Source organism: Phragmites australis, chromosome 5 (assembly GCF_958298935.1).
Source record: "Phragmites australis chromosome 5, lpPhrAust1.1, whole genome shotgun sequence".
Classification (NCBI taxonomy): Eukaryota; Viridiplantae; Streptophyta; class Magnoliopsida; order Poales; family Poaceae; genus Phragmites; species Phragmites australis.
This window is the reverse complement of record NC_084925.1, coordinates 40842694-40863402: the sequence shown is the minus strand read 5'-3', so window position 1 is coordinate 40863402 and position 20709 is coordinate 40842694. Positions and strand designations below refer to the sequence as shown.

The 20709-nt window shown below is 42.9% G+C and overlaps 1 protein-coding gene across 1 annotated transcript; it reads left to right on the top strand.

Moving 5' to 3' along the window:
- The first annotated feature begins 7237 nt into the window (after positions 1 to 7237).
- Positions 7238 to 15894, top strand: LOC133919697 (enhancer of mRNA-decapping protein 4-like). The gene is made up of 13 exons (XM_062364177.1): positions 7238 to 8114; positions 8835 to 8884; positions 9041 to 9197; positions 9285 to 9503; positions 10264 to 10392; positions 10857 to 11430; positions 11506 to 12380; positions 13345 to 13704; positions 13780 to 13899; positions 14318 to 14488; positions 14626 to 14784; positions 15007 to 15132; positions 15224 to 15894. Exons 1-13 carry the CDS (start codon positions 7374 to 7376, stop codon positions 15530 to 15532), a joined length of 3990 nt encoding a protein of 1329 aa, XP_062220161.1. The 5' UTR covers positions 7238 to 7373; the 3' UTR covers positions 15533 to 15894.
- The last annotated feature ends 4815 nt before the right edge of the window (positions 15895 to 20709 follow it).

Genomic DNA, 20709 nt, shown 5'->3' with positions numbered 1-20709 from the left:
TCAAACCTAGCCTATTGATCTCATTTACAAGAATATTCAAATATGAGTATATGTTATTAGTATTTTTATAGGGTAGTTGTTTGATACCATTGAGCATAGTTACTAGCACAAGATATTTTTGTTGCACACATCATTTGTGTCTTCATTTATTTCAATGAGACTATTTCAAATATCATATGCACTGGTAATAGAGTAAACACGATTAAATGCATCAATATTTAAAAATGATAAAAAGATACTCTTTGTCAATACATCTTATTGTCTTTCTTTGCTGGTGACACGTGATCTCATCCCTTCTTCGATAACTCTCCAAATATCTAAACTTTTAGTTTGCAAATATTAGATCATTAGAATTTTTCAACGGAAAAAATTAGTGCGTCAAAATATGATGCGCTATAGGTATCCATCCAAACCTCAGGCGTCGCAACTCACTAGGCTTAAATGTCACTTGAATTGATGAAACCTTGTGAAAGGTTTGAATTGGTGAAACCTTATGAAAGGTGTGAGACTCTAGTACAAATTGTAGAGCTAAATGTGAGTCCTAGCTCTGATATCAATTATAGGGATCGGTGACGTACTAAGAGGTGAGTGAATTAGGATACTTAGAATATATTTGGCTCTAAAAACTATACAAGATAAATCTATATCAAATTATATCTAAATGTACTCTAGATTTATCTAGAGTGTCTACTCTACCAATCAAAAGAGCTTGCAACCTATCTAGGAAGGTAAATTGAAAGTATGTAAATGTGAAACGTAAAAAATATAGAGAGAGCAAACTCGGCATAAATTTTTTTTATCCCGTGATATCGATGGTATAAATACCACTCATAGTCCACGTTAGAGCTCCACCAAGGGTATATTCCCAGTCGCCAAACAAAGATAAAATCTCAACCCGGATGAGCCACCAAGCCACAAAGTCAAGGTCTCACCACTAGTCTCTCTCCCAGTCACTTATCGTCATCTTCACTTCGGAGCTTGAGCCACCAAAACAATGGCCTTTGTGTCCCCGCACAAGCATCTTGTCGCCGCTCCACACCAAGTCAGAGAGTTAACAAGCTTGAGCAACACCAACTTAAGCTATCGACGAGTCACTAAGATTTCAAGGAGTTGACGTACCACTCGGTACAAGTTATGATCACTCATTGATCCACTCTCTAGGTAGTAATCACCTAGCGACACTCTTTCTAAGCCTATAAACACTAATCACTTACTAATCGTGTGCTTAATTACCTCGGATGATCATATTAAGTACTTTGGTAGCTTGGATGTCTTCTCAAGTGTCTATGTATTTCTCTGAAGTCTAGCACATTCAAATAACCGAGTGGGTGAATATTTATAACCTCAAACCCGCTAACTAGTCGTTTTCCTAATGGCTCAGAAAAATTACTAACACCGGATGATCCGGTGATAATAGTAATACTAATACTAGATCATCCGGTGAGTACAACCTCATATACTAGCTGTTGGAACCCCACTCAAAACCTCTGTGAATACCAGACTATCTAGTGTAACCTTCAAACCATCACCGGACACAATCGTTTTTTTTCTCTCCCTAAATTCACCGTGGTCTGTTAATTTCTTTGGCCAATCCAGATACTTTCTCTGAAGTTTCTCCTTTGTTCATGGATTTAAGGGCATGTTTGGTGCGTAGACCTTCAGTTCTAATAATTTTTAGATCTAGGTATCGCTAACTCTAAAAGTCCGTAGAGCTAAAACTGATAGTACACCAAAAGTTAAATCAATTTTCATTTTAATACACTAGGAATTTGTTTTAATTTTAGAATAAAAACATGTACTTAAACCAGTTTTATATTAGCGTACAAACTTCAAATCTGAGATGAAGCTGAAAAGTGGAGCTCTGCCAAACAGACCTAATTACTGTTGAAAATTTGCAACAAATATTAAATCTACATTTTATTAAGATAAAAACTACATATGAAAATCTAGATGCAAACACTAAAGCTAACAGGTCTATCATGTACTTCAGATCAAAATAGATATTTCTCATGATTAAAAGTTACATGCACAATTACTTGTTCATTTGATGAACATGTGTTTCCATGAGGGCTATCTGGTCGGTGTCGTGGAAGCGGCTCGACATCACGGGAGTAGTCAAAGATGATTCACAGTCACGGAGCGGTCGTACAAAACACTGCCCAAAAACCTAATTGTTGCCCTGTGCAGTCACCAAGCGGTCGCGTGAAGACACTGCCCAAAAACCTGATTGCTACCCTGTGCAAGACTCTATGCAGCACCGGTTTCAAAAATCTCGCTCTCCTTTCTTCTTCGTGCACGCCAATCGAAAAAGTCAATAAGGCTCCGTAGTAGAATAGATCAGTACAACAACTCGCACGAGAGAGAAGGATTTGGGGGGAAATTGAGAGACAAAAAAATCAGAGCTCGCACAAGACATCTCTTATTTTTTATAGCCATAAAATGTCAGTTTTTCTCTCACACACAAATGGCTATCCATCACAATCAAATTAACTCCGATTTCAAATGCCTACTTAATCACATTAAAACATAATCATCATAGTTAAAAGAAAAGAATATTATGCAATTGGTTGCCAAATTGACACGTATGTGATTTTTCACACGAAAAATACACATGTGTATAAGTATAGCTAAAGTCCCTATTTTTCTCTCTCCTATATGCTTCCCATTTAGACAAATGAGAGATCCACATATTAAAATATGTGCACTTCTCTTTAACTCAGTAATATGAGACTAAAATATGCATGCTTTAATATTTCACGAATGTGCCATAAATGGGCCACGTTCCAACAATTACTTCCTCAAATAAATATGCATCGCGCAGATGAATTTAACTACTTTAATTTTTCTGAAGTTTGCACACTTGCACTGTGAGAGTTTCGGCTGTACGCAGTGAGCTCCATACTATTGAAAAGACCACCGGAGATGAGGACAGTAGTGTTTGGTGATACAGACACCAATTATATTCTCAAACAAGCCGCTAGCTGTTCATTCAAAATGGTTACAATTATCTTTATGTGGTTTGGCTGTCAAGTCTACTGCAGGTGATCACTGTTAACTTTCGGCTGCCGACATACTTCAAATATTAGTCAGTCCCCATGACAATGGAGTTTCTCTTCTTTCACATGCGAAATCCCTCGCGTTACTATCAGGAAGTCTCTACGCCTAGCAAGCAGTTGTTTTTTCTTTCCTACACTTCCATTCGTATGATAACTTGGTGCCTTGCTAATTGGCCTTGAGGAGGAGGCTGTATCTTTTTTTCACTCATTTTCTCCTCCTGTCTTAATACTAATACAATACATATGCGTTGCAACGATATCTAAATATTTCAAACGTATATCCTAATTTTAGAATAGCATATCACTCTAAAAATGAATACAATGTTAAAATATACCTTAGTCAAATATAACATATAACGTAACAATATTCTTTTGTTAGTTCATTAAAAAATGATATGATAACTTGGTGACCGGTGCTGCCCCTCCATGACTTTGCATTATGGGTGAAGACCGCCACCGCCGCGGCCATACTTCTACACCGAGCAGTCCATCAATGGTGATCACCATCAATAACAATGTAAAGTCGGCAATATCTTCACCGACACATTCACGGTTGATCTGTCTCTGAGCCATCATCAAGCACCTCATGTCGTTATCCGGATCAGGACAGTGCAGTCACGCTTCCGCAATGATGTAGGTGTTCTGTTTTGAGAGCTAGTAGCCATGTCTTATGATGATTAAGATCTAACAGGCCATGCTTTTATCTTATCATATTTCCAGAACTTAGTCGCTGGGTGCCTGGGTGAGGTGAGTGGGGAGCGTCACGAAGATAATAAGTCAATCATATGACCGGGGGAAAGAGATCATCAATTATAGTTGCCACTTTACTGAATTTGGATGGGACTTTTGACTGTGGAATGGAGGCCTACAACCTCGAGCAAGTTCCTTCTGTCGTGTGGTGTGGGTCAGGTGTCTCTTTTCAGAGTGCACAAGCAAGGGATCCAAGGGCCCTCAATGAATAGCGTCTGCTCTGCTTTGGGTTGTGGCATCAGAAATGGCATGCTTGTGCTTGGAAGCCTGGAACTGTTGCAATTTCCTCGCTCGTCGTTGCCTAGATTGATGGTCATGGGCTCGTGGCTCACCTGAGTACGGCTGCTCTGCTCGACAGGCGAGGCCGGATCGTGTGGCGCCTTCGGCAGGCATGCTGCATGCGCACACGTGTTGTTGTACCGTTCCTCCTCGCCGCGCGCCGCCATCTCCGTACCGCGTCAAGTTCGTGCCGCCGTGCCCGAACCAATCGTGCGCCCCCGACACGCGTGCACCGTTGGTTTTGTACATCTCCGCCATCAAATCTGGTCTCGAATAATTAAACGAGCGCCCACTTGACCTCGCGAAGCAAATCTACGCAACAAATGTTTTTTTATACCTAGAGACGAGAAAGCAAGGCAAAATGCAAAACCTACATACATGTTAGGCCGACTCCAGCGGACCCCGTATCTGGGCCAGGAGCGGCATCCACGTCGGATACGGGCCGTTTGGCGTGCGGCTACCGTCTCCAGCAGAGCCCTTTTCGGGTTGAACAGCGATGCGGGGAGAGGCAAAGCGTCGGCAAAACTGCGGACGAATGCGGCGGCTGCATCACTGTGGGCGAGGGCAGTTGTGCGGCGCGCGGCACTCCCGCGGTGGGAAGGAAGCGGAGCTGGAGGGGGAGCACAGAGGGGAGGCGGGCGGCGTCGGCGGGCGACGCAGGCGCGAAGAAGCAGGCGGCGCGGGCGAAGAGGACGCGTCCCCGGGTCCGGAAGACTGGGCAGCGGCGGATCTGGCGAGCCAGATCCCTGGATCTCCCCCTTCGGTGTGCTCCGCGACGGTCGCAGGTGGTCCCTGGTACGTCCTCGTCGCTACTTGTTGCCGGAAGGCGGGGTGGGGAGGGTGTCGGTTGCGGTAGAGGTGCATAGGCGGTGGGCAGGAGTTCGGAGGCGGTGGGCGGAAGGGGTGGAGAGGGTGGGGTGTGGGGAGGTCGGAGTACGTCGCATCCGACCACGGCGGGGAGTCCGATTGATGGGGGTTGTTCGGAGAATTTGCTCCTATGGTACATTGGAGTGGGTGTACAATTGCATCTGTGGTCATGCCTTTTGAGTCGGATGAAGGCGACGGTGGTCGTCGCCGGCGTGAGGTCGTAGGGCCTTGTTGTGAAGATCGTGCAGGGGGATGTAATTGCTGCAGCGTAGGGGACGGTGGGGCGAAGGGCTGCTGCTCGTGCATAGATGCACGGGAGAAGGCAGTGGGACGATTTTGAGATGAAGGAGACAGTAAGCTAGTATGTTGAACGAATTGTGTGCAATCCATACCGATTTTGTATGTTCATTGCCATGGTTGTGAGCTTCCTGTACATGCATTGATGAATGGAAAAGATGAACACAATTAGGGTGAAGGTGTAGTTGTAATTTCGGCTGACCATGGCACTTCCATGGGATATGTTTGTTTGTGCTTCATCTGTTTTAGGAGGTGAATTTTCATACTCAATGTTTAGGTACTGCTTTGTAATACATGAACTCAATTCGGGTTAACCCTTTGTGCTATGTCCTGCTGATCATGGCTCTGCAATGGGATATGGTTGTTTGTCCTGCACCTGTTTTAGGAGGTTAGGGCAATGTTCACTTGTGTAGTTAGGGCAATGTTAGTTTCAGCGCTGGACTTGGTGTAGGGAACTGATGAACCGAAATAGGGTGTGGTACTGCAATCCTTAATGCAGTAGATGAAACTTTATAAATTGGTAGGAATGAATTGTAATGGAACTGAACTAGAATTGGGAAGTGTTGAACTATACAGAACTTTGGGCACTCTTTAGATACCCTGTCATTTCATTGCAGTAGGAATGGAATGATGAACCACAATTAGGAACCAAAACAAATGGTAGTTGCCAACACATGAAGTACATACATTGGTAGGCATTGAGGTAGGCCCTGTTAGGTTAACCTGTGGTTGGGTGAGATGGTTCCATAGTATAAAACCTAATGAATGTCTGCACAAATTTTCGACGTACCATTCATTTGCGTAACATGACCCCGAAAATTAAAAAAAAGAATCCTGCACCGGCGGTTATGGCGGTTACCAACAAAACATTAAAAAACATGAAAGAGAAAATAGAGATCCAGATATAAGGGTTCTGCTGGAGATGAATGGAATGGGGGAGGCTGTAATAGTGATAGGGGATGCTGTAATAGTATTTTTGAGGATGAAAATTTAGAGTACCTGCCGGAGTTGGCCTTATGGGGTTTTCATGTTTTCATGTACCTACATAAAACAACGTGTGTTATATCTAGTCATTTGTCGGGTTGACCGTCGCACGAGGTAATCGTATGTTCAAAAACATGCCACGTGGCATACCATGCGCATATATATTTAACTATAAAGTATATACGTATAAGAAATATATTATATATGGATATGATATATTGTGTATATGTATAATTACTTTAGATATTATAAAACCGAATATACGATATCTGATATATCAGAAATCTAGACTAGACGTACGAGATTTGATGTTTGGAATGACTTATTTGCACACAAAAAAATTTCCAACCTTTAAATAATCTGAAGCCCATAAATGACAACACGGAACTCGTAAACCCCTTTGTTATAATAAAATCTAACTGCGGGGCAGACTGTGCTAATCCATACGCACGCTAGGAGGATAGCTTAGACATCTTGTCAACAGCTTAAAACTTATTTTTTAAAAGTTTTTTCTCCGTAACTTTTCTTTTTAAAAAAAGTTAAAAAAAAACTTTTCTGATTTAAAAGTTATCGCAAAGTTTTTTAAAAATCACCGTGAATATTTTTTTAAAAAAATTATCGAGAAAAAGTTTTGTCCTTAACTTAGACCATCTACGAAAACTGCAAAATTCAAGAATCCTGTTCTACAGTGATTTTGCTGACTACTGTTCATCCGGTTTTCATCTCTAACAGGAACTTCATCTGTCGCTACAGGAATACGGCTGGATTAGTACAGTGAACGTGAGAAGCAAATTTGCGATCTACTGTAGCAATTCGAACACTGTTTATAAAGTAAAGAAGGGGAGACTAATAAAAGATAAAAATAGATAGTTGTTGGAGATAAAAAAAATAAAAAAAATATTATAATAACGTTAAAGGATAATATAATAATATTATAGAGTATAAAATTTTAGAGTCTCGATTGAAGGTGACCTTAGCTGTTATGTAGGCGCGAGTTGATTTAACGCAAAAAATAAAGAACCACGTCCACGGTCCACCTCGGCCTCGACTTGCCCTTCCTCGCACCTCCACCTGCTCTCCTCTTCCCCAGCTCAGATCTACTCCACTGCCACCTCCTCCCCCCCTCCCGAGCCGCCTCCCATGGCGTCTCCATCCGGGAACCCTAACCCCAACCCACCCTTCGAGCTCGGGAAGCTATTCAGGCCGCCCCCGAATCCCATGCCCACCGCTACCGCCGCCCCCATCTTCCCCGGCCGCGCCGGAGGCCCCGCGGGCCCGCCGCCGCCGTCCGGTCCGTACTCCTACCCTCCGGTTACCCCTCCCTTCCACCGCGGACCCTACCTCCACTACCCGCAGGACCCTCATCCCCATGCCATGCCTCGCTCCGTCGTCTCCTTCCCCATGCCAAATCCCAACCCCAACCCCAACCCGAACGTTAACCCCAACGCTGCTGCCCCGGGCCCCAACCCCGGCGCGCGCCTCATGCAGCTGCTCGGCAACTCCGGGCAGACCCAACTTGAGACCGCGGTCTCCATGTCCCCGCCGACGTCGGAGTTCGCGCAGCCGCCGCCGCTACCGGCGATGCCGTCCGCGCCGCCAGTAAGGATGCTGAGCAGCACCAGCAGCAAGGTGCCCAGGGGGCGGCTGCTGGGCGGCGGGGACCGAGCGGTGCACGATGTTGACTCGCGGCTGCCCGGGGAAGCGCAACCGCCGCAGCTGGAGGTGACACCGATCACCAAGTACACGTCGGATCCGGGGCTCGTGCTGGGAAGGCAGATCGCGGTGAACCGGACGTACATCGTGTATGGACTCAAGCTTGGGAACATCCGTGTGCTGAACATCAACACCGCGCTTCGCTCACTGCTTCGGGGTCACACACAGGTGTGCATTGTAGATTCAAAGAGATTGTCACTGATTGGTTTCGTGTAGAAATGTTTACATGAATTACTGGCTAGCGTGTATGGTCCGATTATGCATGTTTTTGTGGTGAAAACTTGAAGAAAAGCATATTGATTTGCCCATGAGATAAAATAACATAGTTTATACTTCAACATCTTCTATGATGCCTTTTTTTTCTTATGCCATGCTCAGCTGCATGTGTTGTATACTTGTATATGGCTTTAAAAGAGAAACATACATTATTTGATGCATGGTGAGGTTGATAAATTAACCGTTGCCAACAGACTAACAGAGAGGCTAGTTATGTTTTTTTGTGGGTTAGCTTGTTAAAATAGGGCTAAAATGGTTTAGTTTGGGATAATACTTCATGTATGCAAAGTACACTCGTGGCTTTTGTCCTAGTGAGCTGAGGTCGTAAAAGATAGTTGTATCTGTAGCCATTGTCACGTGTTGAATTACTCACACTCAATTAATGTGCAGAAATCTTAAATTAACAACATAGCTGATGTAATATGTGACGTGTCTTGAAATTCTAGGCGCCTAAAGATGAAATTAGGGATATTTGTTATGTCCGATATTTGTTAGTCTTGTTATTTGGTTATATGCTCCTCTTTTTTCTCGTGAATTTCTGATTTTAATCAGCATGCAAGATGAAACTGCATTTGTTTTGATCTATTCTGTTACCTTTCTGTTATGCCACAGAGGGTGACAGACATGGCTTTCTTTGCTGAGGATGTCCATCGATTGGCAAGGTACTAATACAAATGCAATAACAAGTGATCCACATACTACCCTTGGAGAGATATTATCATGTAATCTAGGATTGCATTTGGAGCTACCAGATCCTTTCTATGTATATACTGTTTTTTGGTAGATTTTATGGCCTAATTTTCTTCCATCTTCTGCAGTGCTAGTGTAGATGGGCGGATATATGTGTGGAGGGTTGATGAGGGACCTGATGAGGAAAATAAACCACAAATTACTGGAAAGATTGAAATCGCCATTCAGATTGTAGGCGATTCTGAAGCTTACCATCCAAGGATCTGTTGGCACTCTCATAAGCAAGTAAAGCCTTATTTACATCACATTTGCTCCCTTGAAGCTATTTTTGCATCTCAAACCTACAAATTGACTTGCGCCTATATCCTGCAGGAAATTCTGTTTGTTGGAATTGGAAACTGTGTCTTAAGAATAGATACGACTAAAGTGGGAAGGGGAAGAGACTTTACTGTGGAAGAACCTGTTATATGTCATCTTGAAAAGCTTATTGATGGCGTGCGCTTAGTTGGTAAGCATGATGGCAATGTGACAGATTTGTCCATATCTCAATGGATGAGTACACGCCTGGCGTCAGGATCAAAGGATGGCATGGTCTGTATCAAATATCCTACTGTTGTCATAAAATATTGCGGCTTGATCTCAAACTTTTTGAGCACTGTATCTGTTCTAAGCTCAGATGTGATTCTCAGGTTCAATCTCATTAGGCTTTAATTGTTCTTAGGTGCAACTTGAAAGACTTATCCTCAGTTACTAAACAGTACGTCCTATAAATTTTAAGATATGCTCCAAGACATGATTAGTATAATAGGATTGCAGTAAAAATTTTACTCGTTCATTTTTCAAACCTTGGCTCTATTCTAATGGATCAACTTCGCTTACACTTGAAAAAGCAAAACATAATACCTGTATCTGGGCGGCTAGGCCTGCTGCTTAAATTGATCAGGTGGATCTGGCATGACTATGCTAGAGTAATCTATCAATTGATCTGTTTCGTCTGTGCCCCTTATTGATGGTTCTGATTGAGTTTCATTTCTTGTGTATGACTGATGTTTACGTTGTAAAATTCTTTGGGAAAAAAGGGGAAAACATGATCATTTTTATTTGCGAAGCCTAACTGTATAGTGTGTGGCCCTCAAGAGTATCAGAAAATCTGCCATGCAGAAAAGAGCCTATGCTCTCACGTTACTGGTAGCAATTGACTGGAATCCAGCACCAGCTGACAGTGTAAAGCTGTCAGCGGTTTTGAGTCTTAGTTGGCCGTACTTTTCCTTGTTAGACACATTGTGATCTAGCGAAGTATTATTCGTGAGTACTAGCCCTTTTGTAACTTGTGTTGTCTTTCTCTTTGCAGGTAAAGATCTGGGATGATCGCAAGACAGTGCCTCTATCCATTCTAAAACCACATGATGGTCAAGCTGTTTACTCGGTTGCTTTTCTTACGGCACCTGAGCATCCAAATCATATAAATCTCATTACATCAGTATGTATTCTTATATGTTTCAAGTTAACTATGCCAGTCTTTTATCCATTTCATGTATATTTTTTAAGCATTTGCTTTTGTTCCGTAAACTTTTTGCTGGCAAGATATGCCGAGCCAAATGATCTATTCAGCAGCCTAAATCTGCCACCAAATAATAAATGAGTACAGGTGTAAGAACATTGTCGCAACCAGCCCATACTAGACATCAATCAACCAGATATACAATCAAATCCCCCCTTTTGGTTCTCAATTAAAAGGTTACCTCATAGCAGTGTCTGCTATACTTCATTTAAAATGTGAACGGAATTGTAGGTGCCTACAATTACTAAGAACCTAAGACTGCTCAGGGGAAATGCTTGATATATTTGAGAAAATGTTTTTTCTTTGGAAAAAATATTTTGTTGTGGGTTTTAAGCAGATATCTTCACCAGATGTTACATGCTAGTATCTTTTTGATGGTGCAGGGTCCTCTTAACCGGGAAATTAAAATTTGGGCTTCTACTAATGAAGATGGTTGGTTATTACCAAGCGATTCTGAGACTTGGAAGTGTACTCAGACCTTGGAACTTGTTAGTTCTTTGGAACCTAGAGTTGAGGAGGCATTTTTCAACCAGGTCGCAGTGCTGCCTCAAGCAAGCCTGATTTTGCTTGCAAATGCTAAAAAGAATGCTATTTACGCCGTGCATGTTGAATATGGCCCAGATCCTGCTTCTACTCGCTTGGACTATATAGCAGATTTCACAGTTGCAATGCCTATTTTAAGCCTCACTGGAACACATGAAAGCCAACCTGATGGTGCACAAGTTGTTCAAGTATACTGTGTCCAAACAATGGCCATTCAGCAGTACGGACTGGAGTTATCACTCTGTTCGCCTCCTACAGCTGATACTACTGGGTCTGGAAGAGATCCAGCTACCTCCCGTGTTTATGAGACACCTCTGGAAGTGGTAGGAACAGAGTCATCTGCAGGAACTAGTTTCACCGACTCTTGCTCTGTCGGTGCTCCTAGTAAACCATCAACTGTTGACCAGTCTGCAGGTAACACAGTTACGAATTCTCATATAATTGCTTCAGCAAATTCAGAAATAGTTCATTCTCGTTTTTTATCTGCAGAGTTTGATCTGAAACCATCAGCTCCACCGCTTACATACTCAGAAGGTGATAATTCCATGCATCTTCCATCTGCATCTCTTGCATCAAAGATGGAGCTTGCTGGATCAGGACCATCACCTGGCAGCCGTGATATAGACCAATCAGCTTATGAATACATTGCAAACAGAAACATGGAGCGTGATGCTTTGAAAAGGCAAGATACGCCCATGCCCATGAGAAAGGATATCTTAGGAAAGGATGAGCCAAGAGACAGTCACAGCGATGTTGCAATGCTTCCAAATCCCCGTTTGATGTTTCAGGTTGGAGGGAATGCTACACACTTGGTAACTCCGTCTGAAATTATATCGGGCACTCTCTCTTCTGCTGAAAACAATGATGTCTCTAAATCTGATATTGGAAAAATTCAAGATGTTTCTAGTAGCAGCTCTCGGATTGCAGAAGTGGAACCAAAACATATTGATGAGAGTAAACCAGATAAAAATTCAGAACTTGAAGCTATCAAGGAAACTCAGAGTTCGTCAGAGCAAACTGTTGAAATGATCAGTGAGCGCTCAGTAACAACTGATAAGTACAGTGTGGAAGAATCACAGTTACCATCTGATAGACCGGTGTCTGAGCAAACTGTTGCTGCTGATGAAAATATCCTGAAAAAGTTTGTGGAAATGCCTGAGAAAAGTGACCATTCCTCTGCTTCCAGGGAGCAATCATCTTCGTATGCGAAGGAGGAGAAAGTTTTGCATCCTCAAACATCTTGTCAGTCATCTCCTTCTGTGAGTGTTTTCAACTCAATTGAGTCACATGAGCCTTTGAGCTGCGCATACCCTCCTATCGACTCCTTTCCAGAAGTTGCTTCCACACAAGGGATGCTGCAACAGGTGATCACATCAAGCTATTAATAATACATACACTACGCAGTGTCCTTAGTGAAACACATATATTGTCAGTATTTTGCAGTTTCACCCATTTTACTCTCAGACATTGGCTACACAGTTCAGTGCAACATGGTTACATTTGCTCTCGTGTACCAGTCATTCTCTAATTGCATCTTTTTAGCTGTGAAGATTGAGGACGGCTTTGCTTTTCAAATGTCAATCTCTTTTTATATCGAGATGATGGCATTTATAAATGTTTTGGCACGTCATATTAGCTTTTGTACAACTTACAAGTAAATTTCACCAGATCAAAGTCCTGAAGTCCTAATGCTATATAAGTATATGGACATTATATGAATCTATATTTACATGAGCCTTTTCTTTTGCTATGACAACTTATTGTAGTTAAATTCAGCTCCATGGTGTTCCAGACCATGATATTCCATCTAGTAGTTTTGGGCAACTCGATCAACAACAACAACAAAGCCTTTGTCCCAAGCATGTTGGGGTAGGCTAGAGATGAAACCCACAAGATCCAACTAAAAAGATGATGAGAAAATAATAATAATAATAATAATAATATAAGTTATGGTTCTGGCACGTGGATTGCTAACTTCTACGCGCTTCTATCTGTAGATAGTTCTTTGGGGGATATTCCATTCCTTAAAGTCTCGATCCATAAGCCCAATTTCAAACCCTGAGTTGGGCTTGATTCTATATTTTTCAACTTATTTTTTTGTCAGCTTGTAAAACCAGCAAAGCATTACCTTTTTTGGGAAGAAGGAAAAAGATTACTTATGGTTTTACTTAGTTAGTTTTAACTTGCTATGTGCTTGTTTACTGCTATTGGAGTGCTGGAGAATTCTAGGTTAACTATATGTTTTTTGTTTTCAGCTAAATGTTAAAAGGCAATGACGTTATATGATTACGAGCTTTTAGTTATTTACTGTGCTTGTATGTCTTCCAGCTTATAGCGATGCAAAAGGACATGGAAAAGCAATTGGGTACTATGATTTCTGCCCCTATTGCAAAGGAAGGCAAAAGACTCGAGACATCATTAGGGCGTACCATGGAGAAATCTATCAAGTCTAACATTGATGCCGTTTGGGCTCGTCTCCAGGAGGAAAATACTAAACGTGAAAAGGCTGAAAGAGAGCGAATGCAACAATTGGTTACTCTCATCACGAGCTCAATAAACAAGGACTATCCTGCTATGTTGGAGAAGTCACTTAAGAAAGAGATCTCTTCACTTGGGCCTGTTGTTGCACGGGCAATAACACCTATTATTGAGAAATGCTTAGCCTCTGCTGTTTCTGATTCAGTTCAGGTTGTAGTTAATTTCTTGCTGTATTTATTATGTTGAATTCGGCCATGCTTCCTTTTATTGATCATTTGTTTTCAGAAAGGGGTGGGTGATAAGGTGTGCAATCAGCTGGACAAGTCTGTTAGTGGAAAACTTGAAGCTACACTTGCTAGGCAAATCCAAATGCAGTTTCATACATCTGTAAAACAAGCTCTTCAGGTATGGATCCTTGTGCGATTCGTTTTAGGGCCAATTTGGAAAATACCATCGCAAAGATCACCCAATTTGGAAAATACCGTCAGTGTATATACCATCAGGTGGAAAATACCCAAGTTGGAAAATACCATTAGTGTATATGGCATGTGGTCTCAGGGCCCACGTGTCATCCTCAGCCGATGGCATTTTCCAATATAAGCATCTTTGAAATGGTATCCACCTAATTTTTCCTTCGTTTTTTTATTATATGATTGGCAAGCAGCAGCTAATTCCCCATTGAGCATGGCACTCTTGATCCGATTCAGACAATTATGTCTTTGAAGATTGCTTTAGATCTTCTGGAGATATGATATTTGCTGTTAAATGCCTTTTGTTTTAGCTATGCTACATCTACTGATTGGTTTTAAATGTACGCATGCAGGATGCTTTACGCACTAGCTTCGAATCATTGCTTGTTCCAGCATTTGAACAATCTTGCAAGACAATGTTTGAGCAAGTAGATGGTGCATTTCAGAAAGGAATGTCTGAGCACACTGTTGCTATTCAGCAGCAGGTTGAGGCAGCACATACTCCATTAGCGTTAACTTTAAAGGTAAGTCTGACTCTATTTTTTGTATACTCGTATGTGAAATAACAGGAAATAGCAAGTTGATGGATGCTCATTTCTTTCCAGTCATCTACTAAGAAATGACTTAGTATGCTGTATTTTGATTTTTTTTTCCACCCCAGGAAACCATCAATTCTGCATCATCAATCACCCAGAGTTTTTCATCGGAGTTACTTGATGGCCATCGCAAGCTATTGGCACTGGTTGCTTCTGGGAATGCTAAGGCGCATAATTCCAATGCTTTGCAGCCCATCAACGGTCCTATGGGCGGTCCCCCAGAGGTGAATACAGACAATTTTCCACCTTTGATAACACTGCTGATCATGATTTATTTATTTCATTTCTTGTGACACGTCTGATCCTTTTCATGTAGTACATTCATCTTTGTTAACATGCCTATAGGTTATGATGATTATATTCTTTTTTCCCTGTGTCAAAGTATAATATGAAGAATGAAATGAGAAGCATACATATAAATCGTTACCTGCCTTGTTTTTTGACAGGTCGAGGCTCCGTTAGATCCGATGAAAGAGCTGGGCAGACTGATATCTGAACGCAAGTTTGATGAGGCATTTACAATGGCTCTTCAAAGAGGTGACGTTTCCATTGTGTCTTGGCTGTGTTCTCAGGTATCTTCCCTCCCACTGAATTGTTCAGCTAAGATCCACCCTAGTTCATCCATATGTTTTGGATTTGTGATAGTTATACCCTCTTGTACAGGTTGATTTGCGTGCATTATGTGCAATGGTCCCTGTCCCTCTGAACCAGGGGGTCCTTCTGGCCTTATTGCAGCAGCTAGCAGTTGACATCAACAATGAAACATCACGGAAGGTTCAATGGATGACAGATGTTGCCATGGCAATCAATCCAACAGACTCGATGATCGCCGTGCACGTGCGGCCCATCTTTGAGCAAGTCTACAGCCAACTGGCCCACCAACGGTCACTCCCAACCACGAACGCATCAGATGGAACCAGCATCCGCGTGATCATGCATGTTATTAACTCGGTTCTGCTTAGCTTTAAGTGATTCTAAGGCACCAATTGGTGGCTGTGCAACTGGGAAGTACGGTCTATTCTATCTTGTATAGAGAAATTTTGAAACGCGAAGGGAACCCAGAAAAAAGGGTGATGGCGTGACGTTGTGGCCAAAAACACTCGCAAGAGGGTGGAGGCGACCCCCGGGTGTAAATTAGGCTTGTGTCACTCTTAAAATTGGACTATTGTGGTATTTTCGTATCCTCGAATTGTCCAGTCCATTTTGTTCGTTTGTCATATAGGCAGTCGTAGTCCTTGTATCTGGAACGGTTTGAAACCAGTAGCTGCTCCTGCTTCGCAGTTGTCGAAGCCCCCAAATTTTGGAATCCATTGGAGGCATTGTTTCAGGTGGCACCAAGCAGCCAATCTATTTCCCTACTCGATGTTGGTACTGTTGACGGACTGTTGTCCTTAGCTATGTGATCATATGAATTTTTTTGTAACAAACGCACGTATGCACGCCCTATCACTTAAACTCGTGTGCACTGTGGGTTCCTAATTTTAAGAAACTTAGTAGGTTATGTATTGAAGTGGGTATGTCTTAAATTTAGTAAGATTGGAGTCTAACTCTTAAGGGTTTTGGTTTTTTATATACGGTGGAGACTCCTCATCGTAACATATAGAAAAACAGATCAATAAAGAACAGACAGACTTTTCTCCTATTTGGTGTCTCTCTTTTGCAATCGCTTTCGGGGAACCGTTGGACTACGCTCGGTAGCAACAGTTCCTTAATACGTTATCAGCATGAGCCTCTGCTCGGATTGGATCGGATCGCTGTTCGCGGGATCAGATCGGCTCGGATCATTCGAAGAATCACAGGAATCGAAAAAGTACGAATCGCTCGGTACGTAAACGCTACTACTGTTTCCCTACGCACATGAACATTAGCGATTCTTCCCGTCGAAAAGATCGATTCGCAACAGTAGCCTTCGATCTCGACGACAATAGCATGCATACGGAAAGATTCCCGAGCACCACAAAATCAAGCACACGGATCGACGGTGGGGCCCGCAGCCGCCACTCGCCACCGACAGAACTCCGGCGACGGACCGGTCGACAGATCGCAAGAATCCGGCGACATACTGGCAATCCGAAGACGACGGCTCGATGGCACGTCCCACAAAAAAGAAAGAAGAAAAAAGGGGGGGGGGGGGGGGGGAAAGAGGCGAAGTCGCCGCCGGCAGGAAGGCCAGCTACCTCCCTCCACCGTGCCGCAAGCCGTCGCGCCGCTACCGCCGTCCGCTGGCACCACCCGAAGCGGCTCCCATCGCGCTGCGCCTCGCCGTGCCGCAGGTCGCCGCGCTGCCGCCCGATGCGGCGGCTGGCGTCGCCGCGCATCCGGCCGCGCCAACCTCCCCGTCGCGCCCCGTAAGGTGCCGTCGGCCTCCCTGTCGCGCCTCACCGTCGCCGCTGCCTCCCGTCGAGCCTCGCCGTCGCGTCGTCGTCAAACTCGTGCGCTGCCTCCGGAAGCATGCCGCTGGGCGCTGCCGCAGTTCCCTTGCTCGCTGGAAAACACAAGGGCGGTGGCCGAGTTGGACTTCGCTGGGACACGGTGAATGCGGTGGCTAGGGTTTCACCCTAGCCGCCCGGCTTATATGTGGGTTGGGACAGGCTGGACTGGGCTGAAACGAAAAGAAAGAAGGGCCCAGCCCGAGCTATAGTAACCGGCGGGATAAGAAAAGAGAAAAAAAAAGAAAAAAAAGTGGGATTTTGCATTTAACCCTTGGTTTTTCAGTAATTTAAGCGCAATTTTTTGATTTTTTTGGTAGTTCTGTAAATTGCCCAGAAACCATGTTTTTGCATAGAAAATCCCCTAGAATCCGAATTTAGTACTTATTTTAGTATTTATGCAGTACCTAATTCCTTTATTATGTTTTCTATGCTGTTAATTATTATTTTACTGTTTAAATTGCCTATTATGTATTTAAATTCAGTAAATTAGAATAATAGCATAGAAAATATCAGAAATTTTGTAGTAATTCAATTTAGCAACATGATGCAACTTTACTAGTAGTAATGTTTGCGTTATTAAAAAAAATATGTAGATGGCTAGCATCACGAACAAGGAGTTCGCTGAGCTGAGTGCTGATGGTCGCAACTATCTCACTTGGGCATCCGATGTCCGGATCGTACTTGGAGCGAAGAGGCGCCCCGCTGTAATTGGTCTGGGAACAAGCAATGCAACAGTTCCCACGGAGGATGAGAATGATCAAGCACTTCATTTCCTCTGCCATCATCTCTCTCCCACTCTGAAGGATGAGTACATGGCAGTGACCAACGCTAAGGCACTATGGGACGCACTGAAGGAGCGTTTTGAGCGCCTTAAATACACCATCAAGCCTCTAGCAGAGCAAGAATGGGTCCGGCTCTGTTTCTGTGACTTTAAGCATATCAGATAGTACAACTCCGCGCTGCACCGTATATGCACACTACTGTGTCTCTGTGGGAAAGAGATCACAGAAGAGGAGAAAATTGAGAAGACTCTCTCCACTTTCCACCCGAATGCGGCAGAATCCGCACGCAATCACCGTCAATCGAATTACAAGAAGTATTCAGAATTGATTGATGTGTTGCAACTCAATGAAGTTCATGACGAAGTCATAAATAAGAACTTCTTATCCCAACCGCAAGGAAGGAGTAGTGGACTAGAAGTCAATCAACTCTCTTTCAAAGCGCGCAAGATCCGCAATAAGAAGCGGGATAAGGGAGGAAAGAAAGTGGTGATAGGCAAAGTCAAGCCTAGTGATAATAACGACAAGACAAAGAAAGAAGTCAAGCCTTATGGTGAGCAGAACCAGACATGCTATAAGTGCGGTGTTTGGGGCCATTGGTCCCGTATTTGCAAAGTACCTAAGCATGTTGTGGAAGCATACTGGAAGAAGAAGAAGGATCAACCAGAAGCACACCTCACCATAGCAGTGGGGATGGAAGTGGACAAAGCATTCTCTGAAGAGGTAGCATATCTCATGGAAGTTGATGACCTCCCAAAGAATGATGCAGAGACCTCCACTTTGCCCTCTTTCACTGCCATAGTAGATGCCGAAATGAATGAAGCAGAAAACAAAGCCACTGAAGATGAAGTGGCCAAATGTTTCGCAGACTCTATCTAGAATTAGAGTAATTAGCCATTTATTTAGATTAGTTGCTGAATTTAGGAGGATTGAATATATGTAAGCTCTAGAAGAGCGGATCTTAGCTGCAAATAATTTTTCGATAGTATATATAAAGTATTTAGTCTTTGTGCTACTTTCTTGCATGTGAATGATTGAATGCTTTATTTATAGAATATGTGTTGCGTTCGCATGGAGGAAGTGTGTATTATGGATAGTGGAACCACAAATACAATCTTAAGAGAAAAGAAGTATTTTCATTCTATCAGTAATAGCTTTGGAAAAGTGATGACTGTCACTGGTAGTGATAAATGCATAGTTGGATCTGGAAGAGCCACAGTCACACTACCTATGGGAACTACTTTGCACATTGAAGTAGCATTGATGTACTCTGAATCCACAAGGAATCTCTTAAGTTTTAAAGACATTCGCGCTAACGGTTTCTATGTAGAAACTGGTGAAGAAGATGATAGGGAGTACTTATACATCACTAAGCGTGATAGTGAAGAAAGAATATTAGAAAAACTTTCCTCCATGAGCAGTGGCTTGTACTACACTCGTATTAGGGCATCTGGAGTGCTCACTACCTTAAAGACTGTATTCCGTAGTGCAAAATTATTCTTCATATGGCATGATAGATTAGGTCATCCTGGTCTTAGAATGATGAGGAACATAATTACTAACTCACAAGGTTATGGCATAAACGTAAAGAATTTCCCGAATCATGAAGATTTTGTATGCTATGCATGTGCTACCGAAAAATTAATAGTGAGACCATCTGTCTTGAAGGTACAGGATGAAATCCCTGCATTCCTGGACAGAATACAGGGGGGTATCTGTGGTCCTATTCAGCCGCTTTCTGGCCCGTTTCGGTACTTTATGGTGTTAATAGACGCGTCCTCGAAGTGGTCGCATATATGTTTATTATCTACTCATAACCACGACTTTGCAAAGTTGATCTCGCAGATCATACAAATCAGGAATAATTTTTCGGATCATCGAGTGAAGTCCATTAGAATGGACAACGCTGGAGAATTTACTTCGAAAGCGTTCGATGATTATTGCACTGGCATGAGGATTAAAGTTGAACATTCTGTATCGTATGTCCACACCTTGAATGGACTAGCCGAAGCACTGATCAAGAGTATAAAGTACATTGCTAGACCGTTGTTGCAACACTGTAATTTGCCTGCTACATGTTGGGGACACGCAGTCTTGAATGCAACAGCCCTCATTAATTACAGACCCTCCACCTACAACATCCATTCACCTATGCAACTAGTGCAAGGGGTGATCCCGAAGATTTCTCATTTACGCAAATTTGGATGTGTGGTTTATGTGCCGATAACGCCGCCACAGCAGACTGCTATGGGGCCTTTGCGGAAAGTTGGAATATATGTTGGTTATGAGACTGCATCTATAATCCGATATTTAGAACCAACAACTGGAAATCTGCATACGGCCCACTTTACTGACTGCATTTTTGATTAAAAATAATTTTCCGTCATTAGGGGGAGGAAATAAACCCTTAGATGAGAAATACCGGAAAATTATATAGCAAGCTGAAGGAATTACGGCACATGATCCTCGCACTAGTGAAGCAAATAATGAAGTACAGAAAATCATCGACTTACAGAAATTAGCAAACAATCTGCCCGATCATTTTTGTGATTTGAAGAGCGTGACTAAGTCGCATGTGCCTGCACGCAATGCACCGGAGAGGGTGGAAGTACCAAAAGAAGGTACCCCTCATCTTGTCCTAGAAGCTCCGAAAAATAATAAAAAGACAAGAAATCCGGTTACTCAAGTCCCAAATAGCTGGAGACGTCTGGCGAAGTAGGAAATGAGAGCTTACCACAGCCGATCACAAAAGTGCCCCAAAGGAAAAAGAAGGGGAGCCAGTTGAGATCTGGCGATGGTATGGAACCTCAGAAAGTAGGCATACCAGATTTGAATCTTCCCACGCAGGAAGAAACCAGAAAAAATACGCGCATTGAAATCAACACTGGTAAACTAAAGGCCCTTGCCCCAAATCATGAAGAGCAAGATGAAGAAACAC

What these genes read in the sequence shown, in the direction of transcription:
- LOC133919697 (XM_062364177.1), top strand. Translation starts at nt 7,374, where the DNA reads ATGGCGTCTCCATCCGGGAACCCTAACCCCAACCCACCCTTCGAGCTC. An exon ending in CTGTTTCTGATTCAGTTCAG is followed by an intron (nt 13,705 to 13,779) that starts GTTGTAGTTAAT and finishes ATTTGTTTTCAG; the next exon opens with AAAGGGGTGGGTGATAAGGT. An exon ending in CTGTAAAACAAGCTCTTCAG is followed by an intron (nt 13,900 to 14,317) that starts GTATGGATCCTT and finishes GTACGCATGCAG; the next exon opens with GATGCTTTACGCACTAGCTT.